Source organism: Panthera onca, chromosome E3, assembly GCF_046562875.1.
Source record: "Panthera onca isolate mPanOnc1 chromosome E3, mPanOnc1 haplotype 2, whole genome shotgun sequence".
NCBI classification, from domain to species: domain Eukaryota; kingdom Metazoa; phylum Chordata; class Mammalia; order Carnivora; family Felidae; genus Panthera; species Panthera onca.
In genome coordinates this window covers 1,589,155-1,608,361 of record NC_138354.1, presented here as the reverse complement: position 1 = coordinate 1,608,361, position 19,207 = coordinate 1,589,155, and the positions used below count along the sequence as shown (strand labels likewise).

The window sequence follows — 19,207 nt, the reverse complement described above, 5'->3', positions numbered from 1 at the left end:
TTCAGCCACGACCACGTGTATCCCCTCGCGTTTGGGCCCACGTCAGCGCCCCTCAGCTCGGCGGACGACCTCGTGCTTGTCAGAGGGCGGGTCTCAGACGGGTTTTCCAGGTCGAGCCCCGCACGCTCCGTGTTCCTGCGTGCAGTTGTGAGTCGCGTTTCCCGGGTGTCCTTGCGTGGATCACTTAGCGCCATTCTGGTCGCAGGAGAGATTTTGAATGACTGATACCCTTCCCAGTAGGTTGAGCCTCCTTGCGTGGGCCAGCCCGTGTCTGTGTTGGTCAACCTGTGTGTGCGCCCGAGAGGGCCGTGCCCTCTGCTCTCGTGGTCACGGTGTTGCCGCGGGATGCTTGGGTCCAGCACCTGTCTACTTCATCCTTCCGGGTTTTCTGCTCATCGTTCCGTCAGCTGTTGAGGGACTGACGTCGAAATCTCGGGCTCCGATTGCGGGCTTGGATATTTCCGTGTGTGTCTCTACCAGGGTTGCTGCACCTGTCGAAGGGCTTTCCCTAGCGCGTAGGTGTTCCGGACGATACTGTTCTCTCGGCCACTCGGCCTCCGCACCATCACAAAGTTCCCTCGTTGGCGCCGCCGTTGGCTCTGAAATTCTCTGTGGTTCTAGGGGCCTCTCCGGCTTTCTCTGTTGGTTTTCCCAGTGTTGGCGGCTCACGTCCGTTTGCCGCTTCGTGTCGGGGGTGACATAACGGGGGGTTGCTGCTTCGTCCACGTGGGTAGCCTGCGTTTAACTGGGTGTGTGGACTGTTGACGTGTCCTGTGGCAGCCGGTACGACGGGGTCTTGTCTTGTCACCTTACTGCCGTCCACCCGTCCCGTCCCTTCCTCTTCGTTTCCCATTTTCCTGGCTTCTTTCTAACTCGTTGCGTGTGTTTTATTATTTCACTTTATTTCCTTTCTTGCTCACCGGTTGTCACTCCTTGTTATTTTAGGGCTTGTTGCGGGGTGCATGGTGCACACCTCCCGCTGGTCACAGTCTGCCTGCGAGCGATGTTCTACCGTCAGGCACACAGCCTCCTCGCTACATCATCTGTTTTCCCCTCCGGCCTCTGCTACGTGTGTCACGCATTCCACTTGTATTTTTATCTTAGACCCCAGTACATTTTTGTTAGTTTTGTTTCAACAACTAATCTTGTTAAAAGATAGCAATTTGCTTTCATATCTTGGCTGGAACACGTGGCGTGTATACACGTGGAATATCACTCAGCCATAAAGAAGGATGAGATCTTGCCATTTGCAACGACGTGGATGGACCCAGAGGGTATGGTGCTGAGTGAACTGAGACAGGAAAACAAATGCCGTGTGATCTGACTCCCATGTAGCATCTAAAAAAACAAAAGAAATGCATAGACGCCTAGATAATGAGCGGGGAGATAGAGGGAATTCAGAGTACAGACCTCCAGTTATAAAATAGTAGGTCACAGGGATGTGACATACAGCACAGGGTTGTGACATGCAGCTGGTGATCCTGTGGTGACTTTGTGCAGCGACAGACCACGACCACGGCGAGCATTTTGTGGTGTCCGTAATAGCACAGTCACTCTTGGACGCCTGAGACACACGTGGTAGCGGATGTCAGCCGGACATCAAGCGTCCTTGACAGCCACACGCTGGCCCACGCGGTCGCGGTTCCGCTGCACCTCGCTCCTTTACGTGGACCCGTGTCTCCCTCTGGCGTCCCTGCCCCCCTGCCAGAAGGGCCTCCCCTGACCCCCTCGGGGAGCGGGTCTGCTGGTGACGAGTCCTTGCAGGTGTGGTTTGTCTGAGAACATCTTTATGTTGCTTTTGTTTGTGATTATTTTCACTGGCGGTTGAATTCTCGGTTGGTATTTTTTAATTTATTTCAGTATTTTAAAGCTTTCTCTTCCCTTTCTCACTTGCACTGTGTCTGATGAGAAATCCGCTTTATTCCTCTGTACGTGACCTCTCTCCCTTCCGCTGGCAGCTTTTTGAGCCGTTAGGTTACTAGGTGCACTGGGGCCGTTTCCCGTGTGTCTTGTGCTGGGGGGTTGCCGAGCGTCTCGGATCTGTGTGTGCTCGTCATCAAAGCTGACGCTTCGTCTCCCAGGGTCTGCCTCCCGCCCTTTCCTTCGGGGCTCCACCCAGGCGGCCGCTGTGCTCCGTGAAGTTGCCCCACACACCTCGGTGACCGTCTCGTCAGCCTCAAATATCCCTTTTCCTCTCTCTTTCACTTGGGATCGTTTTGGGTGTTTTGTTCTGTGTGTTGGTTTGTATCGTTTCTTTCTGGGGTCTTCCGGTGCGTAGGCTTTCCTCCTGCACAGTCTGCTCTGGCGTTCGCCCGCCCAGCGTGTCTGTGGTCTCGGGCGCTGGGGCTCACCCCTCCAGGAACTGGGGCCGTCTTGCTCGTGACTCCGTCTCTGTGCTGAGCTGTTGAACGGCAGACGGTTGCAATAACCGTTTCACTGTCCTTGGATGCTACTTAATGCTGCAGCTCATGGTGGGTTTCAACTGATTGACTATTTTCCTCATCACGGGTCATACTTTCCTGCTTCTTTTAATGCCTAGTAGTCTTTGATTAGTTGGCAGACATTGTAAATTTTGGCTTGTTTGATTCTGAATGTTTTTGTATTCGTATAAATCTTCCCGAGCTTTTTTCAGAGACGTAATTAGGTTTCTTGGAAAGAGTTTTGGTCCTTTCTGATCTTGTGTGATTTGCTAGGCCGTCCTGGAGCACTTCTCTGTCTAGAGATAATTATCTCTTGCTCCCGAGCCAAGACCTTCCTGAATAATCTATGAAATGTGAGTTTTCCACTCCAGCTGGTTAGTAGTGGGAAGGCCCTGTTCCTTAGCCTATGTACGTGCTGCACACTGCTTCCTGGACAAACTTACTTATTTCCAAATCATGTGAATATAGTGCTTTTCAAAAATTAAAATCTGGAAATGAAGACAGAAATAGGCACTTAGTTACCGTGAGCTGAAACCTGCCGTACGCCTCTGTCGGCCGCTGGCCTTGGTGTCCGGGCCCGCGAGGGAGAAGGGACCCTGCACGGTCCCCCTGAGCCTGCTTCCCCCCAGTTAGCTTCCCTCCCCAGCCCACGTCTCCCTCCGGGTCGACTCCGTGGTTCTGTGTCCTCTACGATACGTGGTCATGCGTCCTGGGAGTGGGCCGACGAGCACAGGACGCGTGCACGTTCCCATCTGTCCTGCCCCCTCGAGTTGTGGTCCGTGGAGACCCCCCTTCGTCAGAACGGACGTGCGGGCCACACCCCGCCCCCGGGCCTGAGCGTGACACCCCCCACCCTCCGGGCAGGGCCCCGTCTGTCGGAGTGGACGGCGGGCCGCGGTGTGTGTCCTGACGGTCTGGCTCTCCTTGCAGGCTGAAGATTGAGGAGCTGGAAGGGGAACGCAGCCGCCTGGAGGAAGAGAAGAAGACGCTGGAGGCGCAGCTCGAGCGGCTGACCCTGCAGGTGCGTGCCGGCGGCGGCCACCGGCGGGGGCTTATCCCGGGACGCGGCGTTCCCCCACAGGTTCTCCCTGCCCTCCGGGTTTTTCCCCCTCCCGCCGACGTCCCATCTTTGTCTCGCCAGACTGCACGAAGCCGCGATCTACCCCCATACGCCTGCCCTCACACCGGGGCGCGTGCTCGGAGCGCATCGGGGAGGGTGTCCCAGCCGTGGCCCCGGCCCCGTGCTCCATCGGTCCTCCTGCTCCCTCCCTGCACCGGCCGTGGCCCGTGGCTGGTCTCTGGTCGGGTGTGCGCCCAGGCCCGTGCCCGCCGCCTGCAGTCAGGAGGCCACAGCTCTGTTTACGCCGGCACACCTTTACGTTGTTTTTCATTTTTATGCTCCCGTCTGAATTGCTCCGTGGCAAGAAACCTGCAGATTGGTGATTACCCAGATTTTGGACAGGCCATTGATTCTATCTTGACACCTATTAGAGGCAAATCAAATCTCTTTTTTATTACCGATTCCTGGAGCCAGGGGAAGTGACAAGTCTGATGAAGCGAGGTGCCGGGAGCCGCGGCTGGCGGCGCTCAGCTCTGGGACCCGTACCGCTCTAATTGGGCCGCGGTCTCCGAAGGGAGATCTGGGCTGTTGGCAGGTCGGCCCGGGCGGCCCGTCAGCCAGGCCCTGTCGGAGCAGGGCGGGTGGGCGTCTTCCCGCGTGTTCATTCGGGCACAGCCTGTGATCGGGGCTGACGGCTCCCCGGGCTCCCGGGGTCGGGGCGCAGTGAGGCTGGCTGAAATCCTTCACGTCCCTTTTTCCTGCCTCCGGCCTGCCAGGACCTTCCCAGGGAGCCTGCCGTGCAGTAGGCGGGGCTGCTGAGGCAAGGTGCTGGCGAGCGCTGTGCCCGAGGGCATCTGCCCCCAGCACCCTGGGAGACGGGGAGTCCGCTGCTCGCCCATCTCCAATGTTGCTCCCTGACGGGAGACGCGCAGGTCCTGGGGCCGCTCCCGGCCGAGGGGCTGGGCTCCTGCCCACAGGGGGCAGGCGGCCTCCGCGTCCCTGCCTGTGGGCGTGGGTGGGGCAAACGCAGGTTTGCCGTGTGGAGACAGGTTTGCATCACGCAGGGGGCTCGGGTGCTTATGCGGAGGCATGGCGGTGCTCCCTGAGCTGTGCCACGGCCCCGGGGCAGGGGTGGCAGAGGCTTGTAGACAGCCACAGGCAGCCACCGCCTCTGCACCAGGTGGGTGTCCCGCGGCCCCTCACGGGCGCCCCGTTCCCTCCCACTGCTTCGAGTCGGGGGACCGACTGCTCGTCCCACAGCAGCGCCCGTGTCCTGCCTCCAGACACCGCAGCACGAGGAGGTCCGTGACGGCCTCGCCCCAGGTTCCCGGTTCCGGCACGAATCCAGGAGGGCGCCTCAAATGGGGCTCCTGTCAGAAGGCCGGCGCGATGCGGGGGCCCGCCAGGATCCCTGTTTCCCGGCTGCTCGTCTCGGCTGTCACAACTGGCACCGGCCTCTGCCGCGCACGGTCGCTGTGCCGCACGGGCCTCTCTGTGTCCACGGTCCTCGGACGCGGGTCCTCCGAGCAGGAAGCGTCCGTTGAGGAGGGGTCCGTAATTTGGCCGAGGGCACCCGGCGGGAGAGGGCTCGGAGCCCAGCTCCCTCGTGGCCCCGGGGCCGCGTCCCTACAGCCAGTTGCCATTCTCAGGTGCCCAGCCTCAGCTCCGAGGACCCCCCGGTCTGCTCCCCCCACCGCCACCGGCTGCCCCGACCCGGGTCTGTTGCGCAGTGGTGTGGGCGAGCGAGGTCGGCACCTCGGGGCTGAGCTGACCGTCCCAGGGGGTCTGGACGCTGGCTTTGCTGGTGGCAGTTCCCGTCCGACCCGGACGCCGTCCACTCGTCCGGCTCACGAAGAGCCCCCGTGAGCGTGGGGCCCCGTGGAGGACGTAGGCAGACGGGCCCGTCCTGGAACCTGGCCCCCCCGCGGGGCAGACCGGAACGCAGGCGGCGAGTCGGAGCAGCGTGGGCGGTCGCGTTGTCGCCCAGAGCGGACCCGGAGGACTCGCGCGCCTGGCTGGGGGGTCCAGGCGGCGGCCGAGTGGGCCCGAGGGTGACTCGGACACGTGGGTACGGGGGGCGTCGTGGGGTCCTCAGCTAGAACACCGTCCTGTGCCTTGGCCGGGTGGTCGTGGGCGTGTCGGGCTCTGCCATCTGAGCCCCCGGCACATCGGGTACGTCCTTCAGGACTTCGGGATGGCGATGCCCAGGTGGGGCTCCGGGGAGGTGGCATGCCACGTCTGACGCCACGTGGCCCTCGGTAGATCCCCGCGTCCGTCTCCTGCCATTTCCCGCCTTCTCCACCGTGAGGGCGAAGGCCTCGCCCCTTCACCTCTGTGCCGGAGCTCGGGAGGCGCCGACCCCACCCCGCCTTCCCCCGGGCCAAGCTCGGGAGTGCGGCCCGGCCGCGGCCGGCAGGGCGGGGGGACCTCGGTGGCACGGCGGTGCGGCCGGGGCGCTCCCGTGCAGACACCCTCCCCTCCGTGCCCTCGTTCCCTCCGCGGAGAGGCTTCGAGATGGGCCGCTTCACGGAAGATTGATTAAAATCAGCTGCAGTTGCCTTAATTGGGAACATATGCTCGGAGAGGGAGCCACTAGTTAGAACTTCTTGTAATTAGTTCACAGCTGGTTGATGAGGAGACGGAGCTCCGTTCCCGCTCGGAGCCGGGCGTGCCCCTCCTGCCCTGTGCCCTCTGGGAGCCCGGACGGGGCGGCGGGCTGTCCCCACCGGCTCCGGGTCCCGATGCACCGCTGATGCAGCCCAGGGCGGCGGACCTCCAGCGGGGCGGGGGGGGGGGGGGGGGGGGGGGCCCTGGGTCACCGACGCCCCTTCTGGCTACCGAGCGGGTCGGACACGCGCCACATCCTCCGGGCCGGAAGCGGGGCGGGTGTGCGCTCTCCGCGTGGCCGCGGGAACGGGGGGCTCCAGGACACACTCGTGGCGCGTCGGTGCCCGCAGAGCGAGGATGGCCGGCGGCCGCAGCCCTGGTCCTCCCTGCCTGGGCCCCCGCCCCACGCGCCCCTGCGCCGGCCTCGGTCTCCCAGAACCAGAACGGTGGAGGAACAGCACCCTGGTCTCGTCCGCCCTGACTGCGCTCGGCGCTCTCCGTGGAGGGTGGAGGCCGTGGGCCCGGTCTCTGGAGGGCCACTTTGGCGACCTCGGGGGGAGCGCCCAGCCGGGGCGCCTCCCGTGCCAGCTGAGCACGGCCAGCGCCGCTGCCGCTGTGGTTAATAACGCCACCGTCCCGTGTCTTCCCTCGAAGGAGACAAACGTGCTCTTCGGCGTTTGTGTGTCTGAGGGGCCAGACTTGGGGACTGACGGCAACGAGCCGCACCGGCTCCCCACGCACTGTCGAGAGGCGGCTGGACGCGCGGCAGCTCTGGGCCGCGGGGTGGGTGGGGGGGGGGGGGAGGGGGGAGCCTGGCCTAGGCCGGACGCCCCGAGGGCACCGAGACGACCTGGCCACGCACTGCCCCGGCGTCTTAGGAGCGTTCTGGAATGGACAGCATGGACAAGCAAGTTGCACAGTACGGACCCTAACCCACCACCCACATCCCGGCACGAGCACTTGACGTGTGTTGTGCTGCCGCCCCTCTGCCATCCGTCAATCTTTTTAACTTTCTTGATGCATTTTAAAGCAAATTGCAAACATCTGCAGCGTTCCCTGTAAACGCTCCAGCGTGCGTGTAATCAAGCAGAATTCATCTCTGGGGTTTGAGCCCACGTCCCGCTGCCCCTCAATGTTGTCTGATTACGCTGCTCATTCAGGCAGGTGATGGTCAGGGGTGGGTGGAGGTCCCGCTCTCCCCCCCACCCCTCGCGCCTGCTCCCCCCGCGCCAGGGCGGGGCTGCCGTAGCCAGCCGGCGGTGCTGCGCGGGAAAGGGACCAGACTGCGGCCCGGTGACATTTGAAATAAGTATCGTTTTTGGAAACAGAGTGGGTAGAAAATTGCTGGGTTGCCTGCGAGCGAAAAGCTCACGGTGCCTGTGGAGACGTCTCCGCTCCCGTCCCTGCGTCACCAGGCAGGCACTGTCGAACCAGACCCTCCCAGCCTCCGTCTCCTTCCTCCCTCTTGAGTGCGGGGTGGGGGAGAGGGGCCCTCACCCTTCATATCGCACTGCCCTCTCCCGGTCGATGCTGTGATGGCCCCCCCCAGGGGCCCCCGCTGGTTCCTTCTCACCTGCGGGTTCCTCCCGCCCGGCCTGGGCCCCCAGGGCTGGACCTCTCCTATCCCACCTGTTCCCACCTGTTCCCACCTGCTCTCACGTGTTTCCACCTGCTCCCACCTGCTCTCACCTGTTCCCACCTGCTCCCACCTGCTCTCACCTCTTCCCCCCCCTTCCCACCTTCTCCCACCTGCTCCCACCTGCTCTCGCCTCTTCCCTCCCACCTGCCCTCACCTCCTCCCCTCTATTCCCACCTTCTCCCATGTGCTCCCACCTCCTCCTACCCGTTCCCACCTCCTCCCACCTGCTCCCACCTGCTCCCACCTGCTCCCACCTGCTCCCACCTGCTCTCGCCTCTTCCCTCCTGTTCCCACCTGCTCCCACCTGCTCTCACCCCTTCCCCCCCCTTCCCACCTTCTCCCACCTGCTCCCACCTGCTCTCGCCTCTTCCCTCCTGTTCCCACCTGCTCCCACCTGCTCTCACCCCTTCCCACCTGTTTCTATCTGTTCCCTCCTCCTCCCCCCTGTTCCCACTTCCTCCCCCTTGTTCCCACTTCCTGCCATCTGCTCCCACCTCCTCCCACCTGTTCCCACCTGCTCCCACCAGCTCTCACTTGCCAGGGAGCCATGGGCCCAATTCAGGCCTGACCTCTGCTTCTCAGAACCCTCCCGCCTCTGGCTCTTCCCCTTTGGACCCTCTGGCTGCTGACCACACCCTTGGGCCTGTCCTGCCCCTGACTGGCCTACTGCCCCCACTTCTGAAATGCTCTCTGGGTGTTGCTTCCTGGGGGCGCCGAACCCCACAGGCCATGTGTTGGGGATGTGTGGGCATAAGGGGAGCCCCAGAGATTGCTCTGGGGGTGAGGAAGGGGCTGATGTCTCTGAGAGTTGGTTTCATCCGGGTCAGCCAGGTGACGGGGGTGCAGGGCACTAGACTGGCCCTCGGCCAGAGGCGCTGGCCTCTGCTGTTCGGCAGCCGCCCCCTCCCTGCTTCTAAAGCCCCTGAAGCTCCTCCTCGGCCGCACAGTGAGGGCCTCCGTCACTGGGGGAAGGGGGTACCCGGCGTCACAAGCCGGCGACCGGCCGCAAGGTGTGGCGAGGTCACTCAGTCACCTCCCTCAACTTTCAGGACCCCCACCTGCTGCCATGAGCCACATCTCCCATCCCCTCAGCAGAGACCCAAGCCTTCTGCTGCCCCGTCAGCCCCCGTGCCTGCCCTGAAAGCCCGGGGGGCTGTGTGGGGACCACAGGGCCCCACCACCACCCACTGGCTTCTCCCTCAGGGCCCTGGCCGTGGCCTGCACCCCCGGCTCCCACGACTTGCCGTCTGGGGCACCCCACGCCTGCCCACCAGCCCCGCCCATCCTTCGGGGCCGGCTCGGGATCGCCTTCACGCCACATCTGGGACCTGTTTGCGGGTCAGCCCTCTGGACCGTGAGCTCTGAGGGCAGCAACCTTGACCGGGTCACCTGCACACGCCAGCCTCGGGCCTGCGTGTCAGCCCGGGCTCTCGGGGCATACAGGCGCGGGGAGCGCACAGGGGTGGGTGCAGCCGCCGGCCCCCGAGTCCCGCGGAGGCTGGGAGGGTTAAGTACATGAAGCGTTCCGGGCTTTCCTCCCGTGTAGTAACTCCTTGACTGGTGGTTGAGTTTTTTCCTAACGTAGTGCCCGCCCCCCTTTAACTCAAAAGATAGGCTGTTGCGAACCATCCTGTGCCTTTTGTTTTCTGTACGCTGTATCTGGGAGCTGTCTCCTCGTTTTCTCAGCTGCAAGCTGTGTGGCGGTGGCGTGCCGTGGTTTGCTCCGCTCGCTCCCTGTCAGTGGCCACGCAGGCACCGTCCTCCCTTTCCGTGGTCCTAAACGTGGCCGTGGTGCACGTCCTGCGTGTAGCGTTTCCGTGTGCGCAAGCGTGTGGGGGATAAACTTCCGGGAGGGAGATAATGAGATCGAAGGGCACCGGTCCTTATTCTGGTCGATTCTGCCGGACGGTTGGTCGCGAAGGTCCGTCCGTGACCACTCCCCACACCGTGGGACGGCGGTGACCCAGGAGAGCGCCGGTTCCCCACGGCCTAGCCCAGAGTGCACCGTCACAGAGCGAGATCTTCCGGCCCAGCAGGTGGACAGGGGTCAGGTCCTTGTGCTTTCGAGCTTCGGTCCCTGTGTTGTACGTGAGAGCGAGAGTCTTTAACTACGTTCCTGTGTGTCGTCCTCTGTGGTCCAGCTTTCTGGTGGCCCTTGTCGATTTCTTGGAGTCGTTGTCTTGTAAGCAGTTGAGGTGTTTTTAAGTTGTGAACAGGTTTTCCCAATTGATCATTTGTCTTTTGGCTTTGCTTGAGGTGTTTTTTACCAAGAAGATTTTGATATTTGAATTTTTACATAGGTGCGTTCACCTTCTATTCTCTTCTGGCTTCGGGTGGTGAAGGAGTTCTTCGTGGTGGTTTTGTTTTTCACGTGTAAATCCGTGGCTGGTTTGGCGTTCGGGTTTGGTCTGGAGTTCTACAAGGGAGGAAGCCTGACATCAGCCTGTTCCCTGAAAGGCGGCCCCTCGCGGTCCTGGGACCACTGTCCACAAAGCCTGTCCTTGATGGTGTCAGGCGCCGTGCCCCGGATCCGCGATGCCCGCGTGTCACTGGGTGTGGGCCGCTCCCAGGGCTGGTGCGTCCCCTCCCGCCTGCCCCGTGACTCGTCCAGCAGAATCTTTCCCGGCGCCTCTTGTTCACGTTTATGTGCCCTTTGGAATTAACATACCCCCCAACTAATTGAGAATTTGTTAGGTCTCACGAAAGATGGCGGTGAGCCTCCCGGGACCGGACGTCGTAGGGCAGTCAGTCTCGTGCGCGGGAGCGTTTGTGGGGTCCTGTTTGCGCCCCACCGGCACGTTTTACGGCTGTGTCTTCATTTTGCACGTTTCTTGTGTCGTTTGCCTCTGGGGCGGGGATCTTCGGTGTCCCTGCCGCGCAGACTCCGGGCCCCGCCTGGGAGGTGCGTGACCCTGTTCGTGGCGGCCGCGTGTGCCCTTCATACCCGGAGTGAGCGAGCGGGAGCGTGCCCCGGGCCTGTGCTCCCTGACGTACGTGTAAAACAAGGCGCTTCAGGAAAGAGCCCGAACCTCCCTCCCCAACGTGGCGCCCGGCCGCTCATGTTTATTAACGCCGAGGACTAAAAAAAGCCGGCCTGCTGATGCGCACTTGTGAGGAGACATTTCCACAGGCGCTGATTTCTTCTGATTCTTTTATGAGAAGGACGTGTCTTGAATAACAAGCCCCTTCCCGTCCCACGAGCCGGTGCCAGCCGGCGTCTCCGCGGGGCCTCAAACCCCCAGACCGGCGGCCCGGCCCCTTGCCTGCACAGGGGGCCTCATGGCGCCCCGAGGGTCCCTGGAGCCCCTGCCTCAGGATAGGCCTCAGGGCGCCGGGCCCGCCCGCTGTGCCGCCGGCGCAGGCCCGGCGCGGCCACCTCAGACTTCGTGCCGACCCCACTTCACCCCTGTCTGATCGTCACCAGGCCATTAGACACACACGTGGGTTACCCGGCTCCCCACAGACCTAGAGACGAACGGCGTGCTGAAAAGTCATACGTAATTATCATTTTCAAGCCAGTTGAATTTTTCTTACGAGGGACCCGCAGCGTCGCAGCGGCCACGTGAGGCGGGTGGGCAGAGGGCAGAGCGTTGGCCTGCAAGCCTCGCCCTCGCGGGGTGGCGGAGGTCCGCGCCTCGGGACCGGCCGGGGGCAGGGAGGGCAGGTGCGGCCTCGTGCCCCGTGACCCCCGCGTGTCCCTCCCGGAACTGAGCCCCTGGGGCCCGGCCGGGATAGACCCGTTCTTCTGACGCCAGGCGCGGGGCCTTACTGCCACGGCAGCTGTCCGTTTAAGGCCCGTCAAGCCAGGGCGTATCCGGGGCGGGACAGGTGGGACGGGCAGCAGTGCGACCAGCTTCAGGAGCTCTTACCCTGGGCTCTTGTTTTTGCGACTGGCTCGGGGCTAGCAGGACACCTGGCCCCTTCCTCCCTGTGAGGCCAGCACCCGCTCGGACCCCACCAGCACCCTGGATCCGTGTCCCCTGACCGGGTCACAGCTCCCACCAGATGGGGGCTCTGGAGTCGGCTGCCTCGGGGGAACTCGCTCTCTTGTCCCTGCCGGCTTCGCCCAGCCCTCGTGGCGGCTGTGTCACCTCGTGTAGACGTGCCGTGTCGGCCTGGGTGCTAGGGAGGAAGCCCAGCTTGGGGGTCGGCCCGCGGCGCCTCGGGAGTCTGGCACGCTCCCGTCCTCCCTTACTGTGGCACCGTCCCCAGGGCCCACGGAGCCGGGCCGCCTCCAGAAGACCCATTCATGGCCCCTGTGCTGCGAGGGCCACAGCTGAGGGCGTGGCACACGCCGCACAGGGGCCGTAGGCCCGCGCCCTCTGGCCCGAGTGAGATGCTCCCGAGACCGGACGAGGGGCTGGCAGAGGGGCTTATCACGTGCGCCTGCATCCCCTGCTCTGGCCCGTGCGGCAGGAGGCAGGGGTACCGCAGAGAGGGCATTCGGGGCGTCTCGTGCTGCCAGAGGCCCTTTCTCCCTGGCGCCTGCATCCACGTATGTCCCGTGGGCAGCCTGCACTGGCGCTTAGGGAAGAGTGTAGATTCCTCGTCTGTGCGCGGCCCTCCCCTCCCCCTGCTGCATCCGGCCCGGACTGCCCCCTCCCCTCCAGCTTCCTTTAGGAATGTTTGTGGTGACGGGGGTGGGGGGGGCGGGGGCTGCCCGGTAGGAGCCCCAGCGAGGGCGCTGGGGGTTGTGGTCATTGGCCCGGTGCCCGGGGGTTTAGGTAACCGGAGCTTCAGGCCAGGTCTGTTCCAGGCCCCGTGCTGGTCTCCGTCCTTTGTCTCCTCCTTGTCTTCCTGCTCATCAGCCCATCCCCCGACTGGCCTCCCTCCGACTTGGGGGCCCCGCTGGGACATGGCATGATGTTTGCCGTTCAAGCTCCGTTCCAGGGCTCAGGGTCCAAGATTCCTTCTGAACGAGTCCCTGGGGTGGCTTGGCCAGAGGGGAGGATGGACCCCAGCAGAGCAGCGGTCATTTGGCGCCCCCGGTGCTGGGTGTGGGGTGTCTGTCCCCCTTGCTGGGGTCTGCTGTGTGGGTGTTGCTCTAATGTGGGGGACAGCGGAGGCTGAGGCAGCCAGGGCCCCACTTCCGTGAGCGTGTGTTTGGTGGGGAGACACAAACCGTGGGCCCGGTGTACCCATGAGTCATCACTCGTGGGGACACCTAGGAAGGAGAGCAGGCCATTGGGACGGACTCGGGGAGGAGCCGCTCGAGGACCTGGCGGGACCACGTGCTCTTGGTTTCCTTCTGTGGCACAGAGGACAAGGAATGTCACTGCCAGGATTTCCAGGGCTTTCCACGGGAAGTCACCCTCTCAGGGTGCTTAGGCTTTCCACGAAAGTTCTGGAAGAGTCCAAATTATTTGGGGAATTTGAGTTTCTTCAGTCTGTGAGTATTAACTTGACTATATTCCACAGTCGTGTCTATTTGTTTTAGATAAGATCCCAGTATTGTGGCCACCGATAACGTGATACCTACGAGAAGTAGATCAGGAATATTCTGGCATCAGGCACTGTTGAAGCTGAACTGCTCAGCAGCCCAGCAAGGAAGGAAATTATGACCGGTTTACTTGATCCTTCTTGTAGAAAGGTGGTTTTGTAGAGGCGGTTTACGGACAGAACGCGGAATTCTAGAACTGCCTCCCGTGGGGATTTCTTGATGTCCCACCACAGATGCTGAAACGGACTTTACAAAGCCGCTTTCTTTAGCCATATGACCCTGCGGTCCCGCTCCTGGGACTCGAACAGACACACGTACCCCCACATTCACGGCAGCATCACGGTGTCCATCTTGGACCGGGGTGACACGACCCGGCCCATCCACACAATGGAATATCACTCAGCCTTAAAAAGGAAGGAAGTTCTGGCACCCGCTCCAACATGGGCGGACCCTGCAGACACCACGGTGAGTGACACGATCCAGGCACGGGAGGACACGCACTGGGACCCACTCCCACGAGGTCCCAGGGTCGTCAGACTCACGGACACGGGAGGACACGCACTGGGACCCTCTCCCACGAGGTCCCAGGGTCGTCAGACTCACAGACACGGGAGGACACGCACTGGGACCCACTCCCACGAGGTCCCGGTGTCGTCAGACTCACAGACACGGGAGGACACGCACTGGGACCCACTCCCACGAGGTCCCAGGGTCGTCAGACTCACGGACACGGGAGGACACGCACTGGGACCCACTCCCACGAGGCCCCGGGGTCGTCAGACTCACAGACACAGGAGGACACGCACTGGGACCCACTCCCTCGAGGTCCCAGCGTCATCAGACTCACGGACACGGGAGGACACGCACTGGGACCCACTCCCACGAGGTCCCGGGGTCGTCAGACTCATGGACATGGGAGGACACGCACTGGAACCCACTCCCACGAGGTCCCGGGGTCGTCAGACTCACAGACACAGAGTAGAAAGTGGGCCCAGGTCTGGGAGAGTAGTTGGGAGTCTGTGTGTAATGGGGCAGACTCTCAGTGTGGGGAGATGGAACGTTCTAGAGACAAGCGGTGCGGAAGGCCGCACAGCAGCGTGAATGTGCTCGGTGCCACTGAGCTGTTCACTTAGAAATGGTTGAGATGGTTAATTTTACGTTATGTGTATTTTACCACAATTTTGAAAAAATCGAGTGGCTTTGTTCAGCACTTTCTGATCTGTGTGCCTCCGGTCCCTTGGGCAGGTGGGACAAAGTGCCCGGCGTCCCGGTGAGCACCCAGGGCAGTGAGCACCGACCTCAGTGCTGTCTGTGCCGGCTCTCACCGCTTAGGCAGGCCACCGGATTTAGGCTGCGCCCGTTGTTTGCCGTCTGACAGAGACGTCACGACAGCCACGGTCACCCGATTTCCACAGCTTCTGTGCATCCACGCAGCCAAGCAGGGGCCTGGCTCCCTCGCTTGGTGACATTGCCGTGGGATGGCAGGTGGAGGGGAGATCGTCAACTGTGGCCTCCTGACTAGCAGGACGAGCACAAGGAGAAGATACCCTGTCCCTTCCCTTCTTCCCACAGAGCACGGCCCACGCGGGTGACACTCTTCGGTGTCCCTGCCCTGCTGTGACGGAGGTGCAGGGAGGGGCCCAGCCTGGGGACAGGAGCCTCAGGGGGCTTGTTGGCCGGGCAGCTGAGTCAGACCGGGGAGCCAGGCCAGACCTCTGTGGTCGGGGCCGCGGGGGCTCTGCGTGTGACCCGCAGGGCCCCACCCGGTGTCCTGGGATGGCGGCATCTTTCCCTCAGGCCCTGTGGCCTGGCCACGGGTTGCGTGCGGGCAGAGGAGGGACGGGCACCCCGCTGGGCCCCAGCACTCGGCCCGTCTTGCCACTCTGTCTCCGGGAGGAGGGAGGCGCTGGTGAGGCGGTCCCCACCGCCCTCGTGAGCCACCCGCTGTCTGCCCGCCTCCGGGAGGTCAGCGGCGTCGTGTTGGCAGCCTGCCCTGGTGCCCAAGGCCGGCAGGGCTCCGGACCACCACCGCAGGGTGAACTCTGGGCCGGGGACGGGCCCGGAGGTTGAGCACAGTGGCCTCCCTCTGGGTGTTGCGCCCAAGGAGGACCAGTGTCAGGCCTGGCTGGGCGAGGGCCCCCTCCGGGCCCCCTGTCACCGTTGGTCTTCCTCCGGGCGGCCACGGGACGTGGCGTATCTTCCTCCCCTTTGTTGCGTGGCCGTCAGTGGACAGACCCATCCTGCTGCGGTCTCCGGCACTGGGTCGGAAGCGGGCACGGTGGTCGCCCACAGGGTGGAGTGAGGAGAGCCGTACCCACGTGTGGCGGCCCAGGCGGGGCTGCTCCCCCAGGCTGCATCCTCCCTTTGCTGCGCTGGGTCCCTTGACCAGCTTTGACCAGAGGGTCCGGGCCCCTCGGAGGCTACGGTGGGCGCTGGAGACCGTGCACACAACCCCCTCTTGCAAGTTGGGTGGCAGGCTGTACACCCTGTGTGTTTTCCAAGGGTGCCTCGGCCCCAGGGAATGCCAAGTGCCCAGCTTTCGAGTAAAGCTTCTGTCCTGAGGGGGCAAGGGGAGCCAGAGGAGGTAGGGGCAGGCCCTCGTGGTCCCCAGCCTCTTCCTTAGCCTTCCTGTTGGCCCACGGACAGGCAGAAGCTTGTGGAGCACCTGTTCTCCCTCAGTAACATGTCTGCGGCTTGAGGAAGGACCCCGGAGACCTGCCTCTGGGAACCTCCAGCCCCCGGCCTCTCCCCTCTTTACCCCTCCCGGTGACCAGTCCTGAACAGCCGTGTGTGCCTCCAGTCCTCTCCGGGCCTCAGTTTCTCAGTCTCTGAGCCAGGAGACGAGCCAGCTGCCCATGGTGCCGCAGATCCGGGGGGTGGAGGAATCCGGCTCATGCTGCTCTGTGTGATCCCCTCCGCCATTCCCTACCCTGTGCACCTGCCACGAGCAGCACCTGCCGCGAGCACAGTCTGGGGGGTCTCATGCGGGGGGATCGGGTCTGCTGTGTGCCCGAGGCTTCAGGGCCCTTTGAGCACTGAGCGAGAACCCGCCTTGCCCCCATCCCCACCCGTGAGACAGTAGGGACATGAGGCCAGCCGCTGAGGGACCTGCACAAGGCCATGGGGCTCCTGAGCAGAGGGGGCACCAGCCTTGGGCCTGTGCAGAAGATGCAGGGCCGGGCTTGGGGAGCAAGGTCACCGAGGCAGGGCCTGGGGAGGGCTGCGCTCCCCATCTAGTAAGCCCGGCCCGGCTCCCGAGCCTCCTGCTCTTCTCCCCGAGCTGTGCTCCCTTGGGCTGGGAGAGGTATTGATTTAGCTGCGAGGCCGGGTGACTTATGAATATGCATCAAGACCAGCACTTACTTAACTGAGCCGTTTAATTCTCCCTGCGTCTCTGCCTCTTCCAGCAGGGCCCTCAGTATGCGTGTCAGGCCCGGGTGGCAGGCGCCCGCCCGCCCACCCTCCCTCCCGGGCCCTGGGCAGCACGTGCCGCCGCAGGCCAGGCCGACGGGGGCTCCTGGGGCTTGCCCTCTGTGCAGGCCTGTGAGCACCAGGCCCCGAAGGTCCTTGGGGTGGCGGCCCGCCCTTGCTCTGCTGCAGGTGGGGAAGGGCCAGCAGCCAGCGTGGGTCAGGGCGGCCAGGCCGCAGATGCTCCCCGCGGGACTCAGGACGCTGGCACAGCGGGCCTGGACGCGGAGGAAAGCGGCCATTCTTGGGAGCTGTCAGGGAGTTGGGGCAAAAGAAGGGATTCGTGCGGTGAGGCCGAGGCAGGAGCCTCCGGGCTCTGGGGGGCGAGCAGAGTTCGCCCTCCGGCCCAGACCCGCCCGGCACTCTGCGGGTCTCCGCAGAAACGCGTGGCAGACGCCCCCTCCCCCAGAACCCCGGCCGCCCCACGCCCAGCCCCGGTCTTCGGCTTCCCCGGGGTCATTCTGGGGCAGACACGGCAGCTCTCCGCGGGTGACAGGGGCCTGTACACGCGGCGATCCCGCCGTCTGGCCGGAGGAAGCCCGGAACTTTTCCTTTTGAGATTCTCGTCGCTACCCGGTTCCTCAGCTGGGAATCAGACCCGTCTCCGGAGGAGACCACAGCCGTCTTCCCTCTTCGTGTCTCAGAGCCGCCATCTAGCAGCACGTTTCCGCAGGGGTCTCCGGAGCCCCGCCTGTGTGCCTCGTGGACGTGCCAGCCCCCGGAGGCGTGGTGCGCCCCCCGGCGGCCACACAGCTCCTGCCCCGCACGCGCCCCAGGGGCCTGCCCTTACGTTCCTCCGGCCGGGAGGCTGGGGGTGAGGTGCAGGTCACAGGTGATGTGCTGCGTGAGAGCCGGGCGGGGCTCGGCCTGCTGGAAGCGTCTGGGGAACCCGTGATCTCGGCGGCTGGACGTCCCGTGGCGAGCCGGCCGTGGGCACCAGCGTCTCCCTCCACTCCCGGGCCTCCGTGGTGTCGGCCACGCCGTGCCGCCCTCGTAGCCGCAGAGGGACGGCCTCCTCCCACCGCGCGGGGTCGGTGTCACCGCGGGCTGAGCCTGTGGACGCACAGCCCGGCCGCGGGGTCCCGACAGGTCGGCCCCCGCCTGCCGGCCACCGGCCCGGGGACAGCCCTGTGGGGCGTGCGGGGGGAGAAGAATGGGGTCCGAGTCCAGTTTGGCCGGGCCTAGGGGCGGCTGCCGTGGGAGCCAGTCACCCCGGCCCCTGGAAGGCGTTATCTGGCCACCCGGTTTGCATGCTCCCCGATCCCCGGCCGTGACAGACTGCCGGGGGGGCCCCGACTGCACCAGCCAGCTCACCTCCTCTCACCGCCTCCGGGCGGGAGCCCTCGTCCTTCTGAGCCCTGTGTGGGAGTTGCAGGTGGCAGGTGCCCACGGCAAACCCAGGCCCTCAGGGTGTTGACAGCTCATCCCGGCCCCCAGCTTCCTCCCTCCCGACCGGGCCTCACTGCGACCGCTACAGCGACTGGCCGGCAGGCCGCGCCTTGCAGCAGCTTGCTGTCTGTCCCGACACGGGCCTCTGCCCCCACCTTGCAGTCTCAGGTCTGGTCTGCACATACCCCACACCCCATGCACCCCCGTGTCAAAGACTTGGAGGAAACCGGCCGGAGCAGAATGGCCCGTCTCCCGCCCTGCGGACGGGGTCTGGCAGCGTATGGTCCAGGGGCGGTGGGGGTCCCTCGGAGCCCTGAGGGTCCAGGGTCAGGGAGGTAGGTGTACACGGGAAGGTGGCCTGAGAACATGGGGCCAGAAAGCCTGGGCGGATGAGGTCGGGGGGCGTCACTCGAGGGGGACTACGGCGGGGAGTCCTGACCAGCTGTGGGCCCATGGAGGCGCAGGGGTGCCTGGGAGGCTCAGAGAGGTTCGGCCTGGCAGCCAGACAGGCCCCGGGGTGGCGTGGAGGTCAGGCTCGGGCCTCCACCGCACCCAGCATGCATTCCCCCCACCGAGCTCGGTGCTCCGCTCCCTTGTGGGTGCCGGCTCTCCGCCCTACCTCTTTCCTTCCTTTTTTCAAAAAACTTTTTTTTTTAATTTTTTTTTTTAATGTTTATTTTTGAGAGGGAGACAGAGCACAAGCAGGGCAGGGGCAGAGAGAGAGGGAGACACAGAATCGGAAGCAGGCTCCAGGCTCTGAGCTGTCAGCACAGAGCCCGACGCGGGGCTTGAACCCGTGAACCGTGAGATCAGGACCTGAGCTGAAATCAGACACTCAACCAACTGAGCCTCCCAGGTGCCCCTCTAAAAAAAAGCTTTATGGAGATTTATATGCCGTATACCTCACGTGTTTGAAACCGAGAGCAATTCGGTGGTGCTTACACTCGCAGATAGCATGTGCCTTTCATCGTATCAGACACACATCTCCACCCCTGCCTGCCACCCCTCTGCCTCCTGCCCCTCACAGCCCCCGTCTCTATTTTCCATCCCTGTGGGTACTCCTGTTCTGGGCCTTTTGTGTGGATGGAGCCACGTGACCTGTGGTCCTTTGTGACGTGCTTCTGTCACTGAGCGTCACGTGTCCAAGGATCTCACGTGTGGTAGCAGGCGTCGGTGCCCCGCCC

The 19,207-nt window shown here is 63.6% G+C and overlaps 1 protein-coding gene across 6 annotated transcripts in view; it reads left to right on the top strand.

Moving 5' to 3' along the window:
* The window catches only part of MAD1L1 (mitotic arrest deficient 1 like 1), a 315,909-nt gene that overhangs the window by 222,631 nt on the left and 74,071 nt on the right, over nucleotides 1–19,207 (top strand). For all 6 annotated transcript variants that reach the window (XM_081791670.1, XM_081791669.1, XM_081791671.1 and 3 more), the window contains one exon: nucleotides 3,351–3,441. In XM_081791670.1, the coding sequence (XP_081647796.1) occupies nucleotides 3,351–3,441 (91 nt within the window). The remainder of the gene's footprint in view (nucleotides 1–3,350; nucleotides 3,442–19,207) is intronic.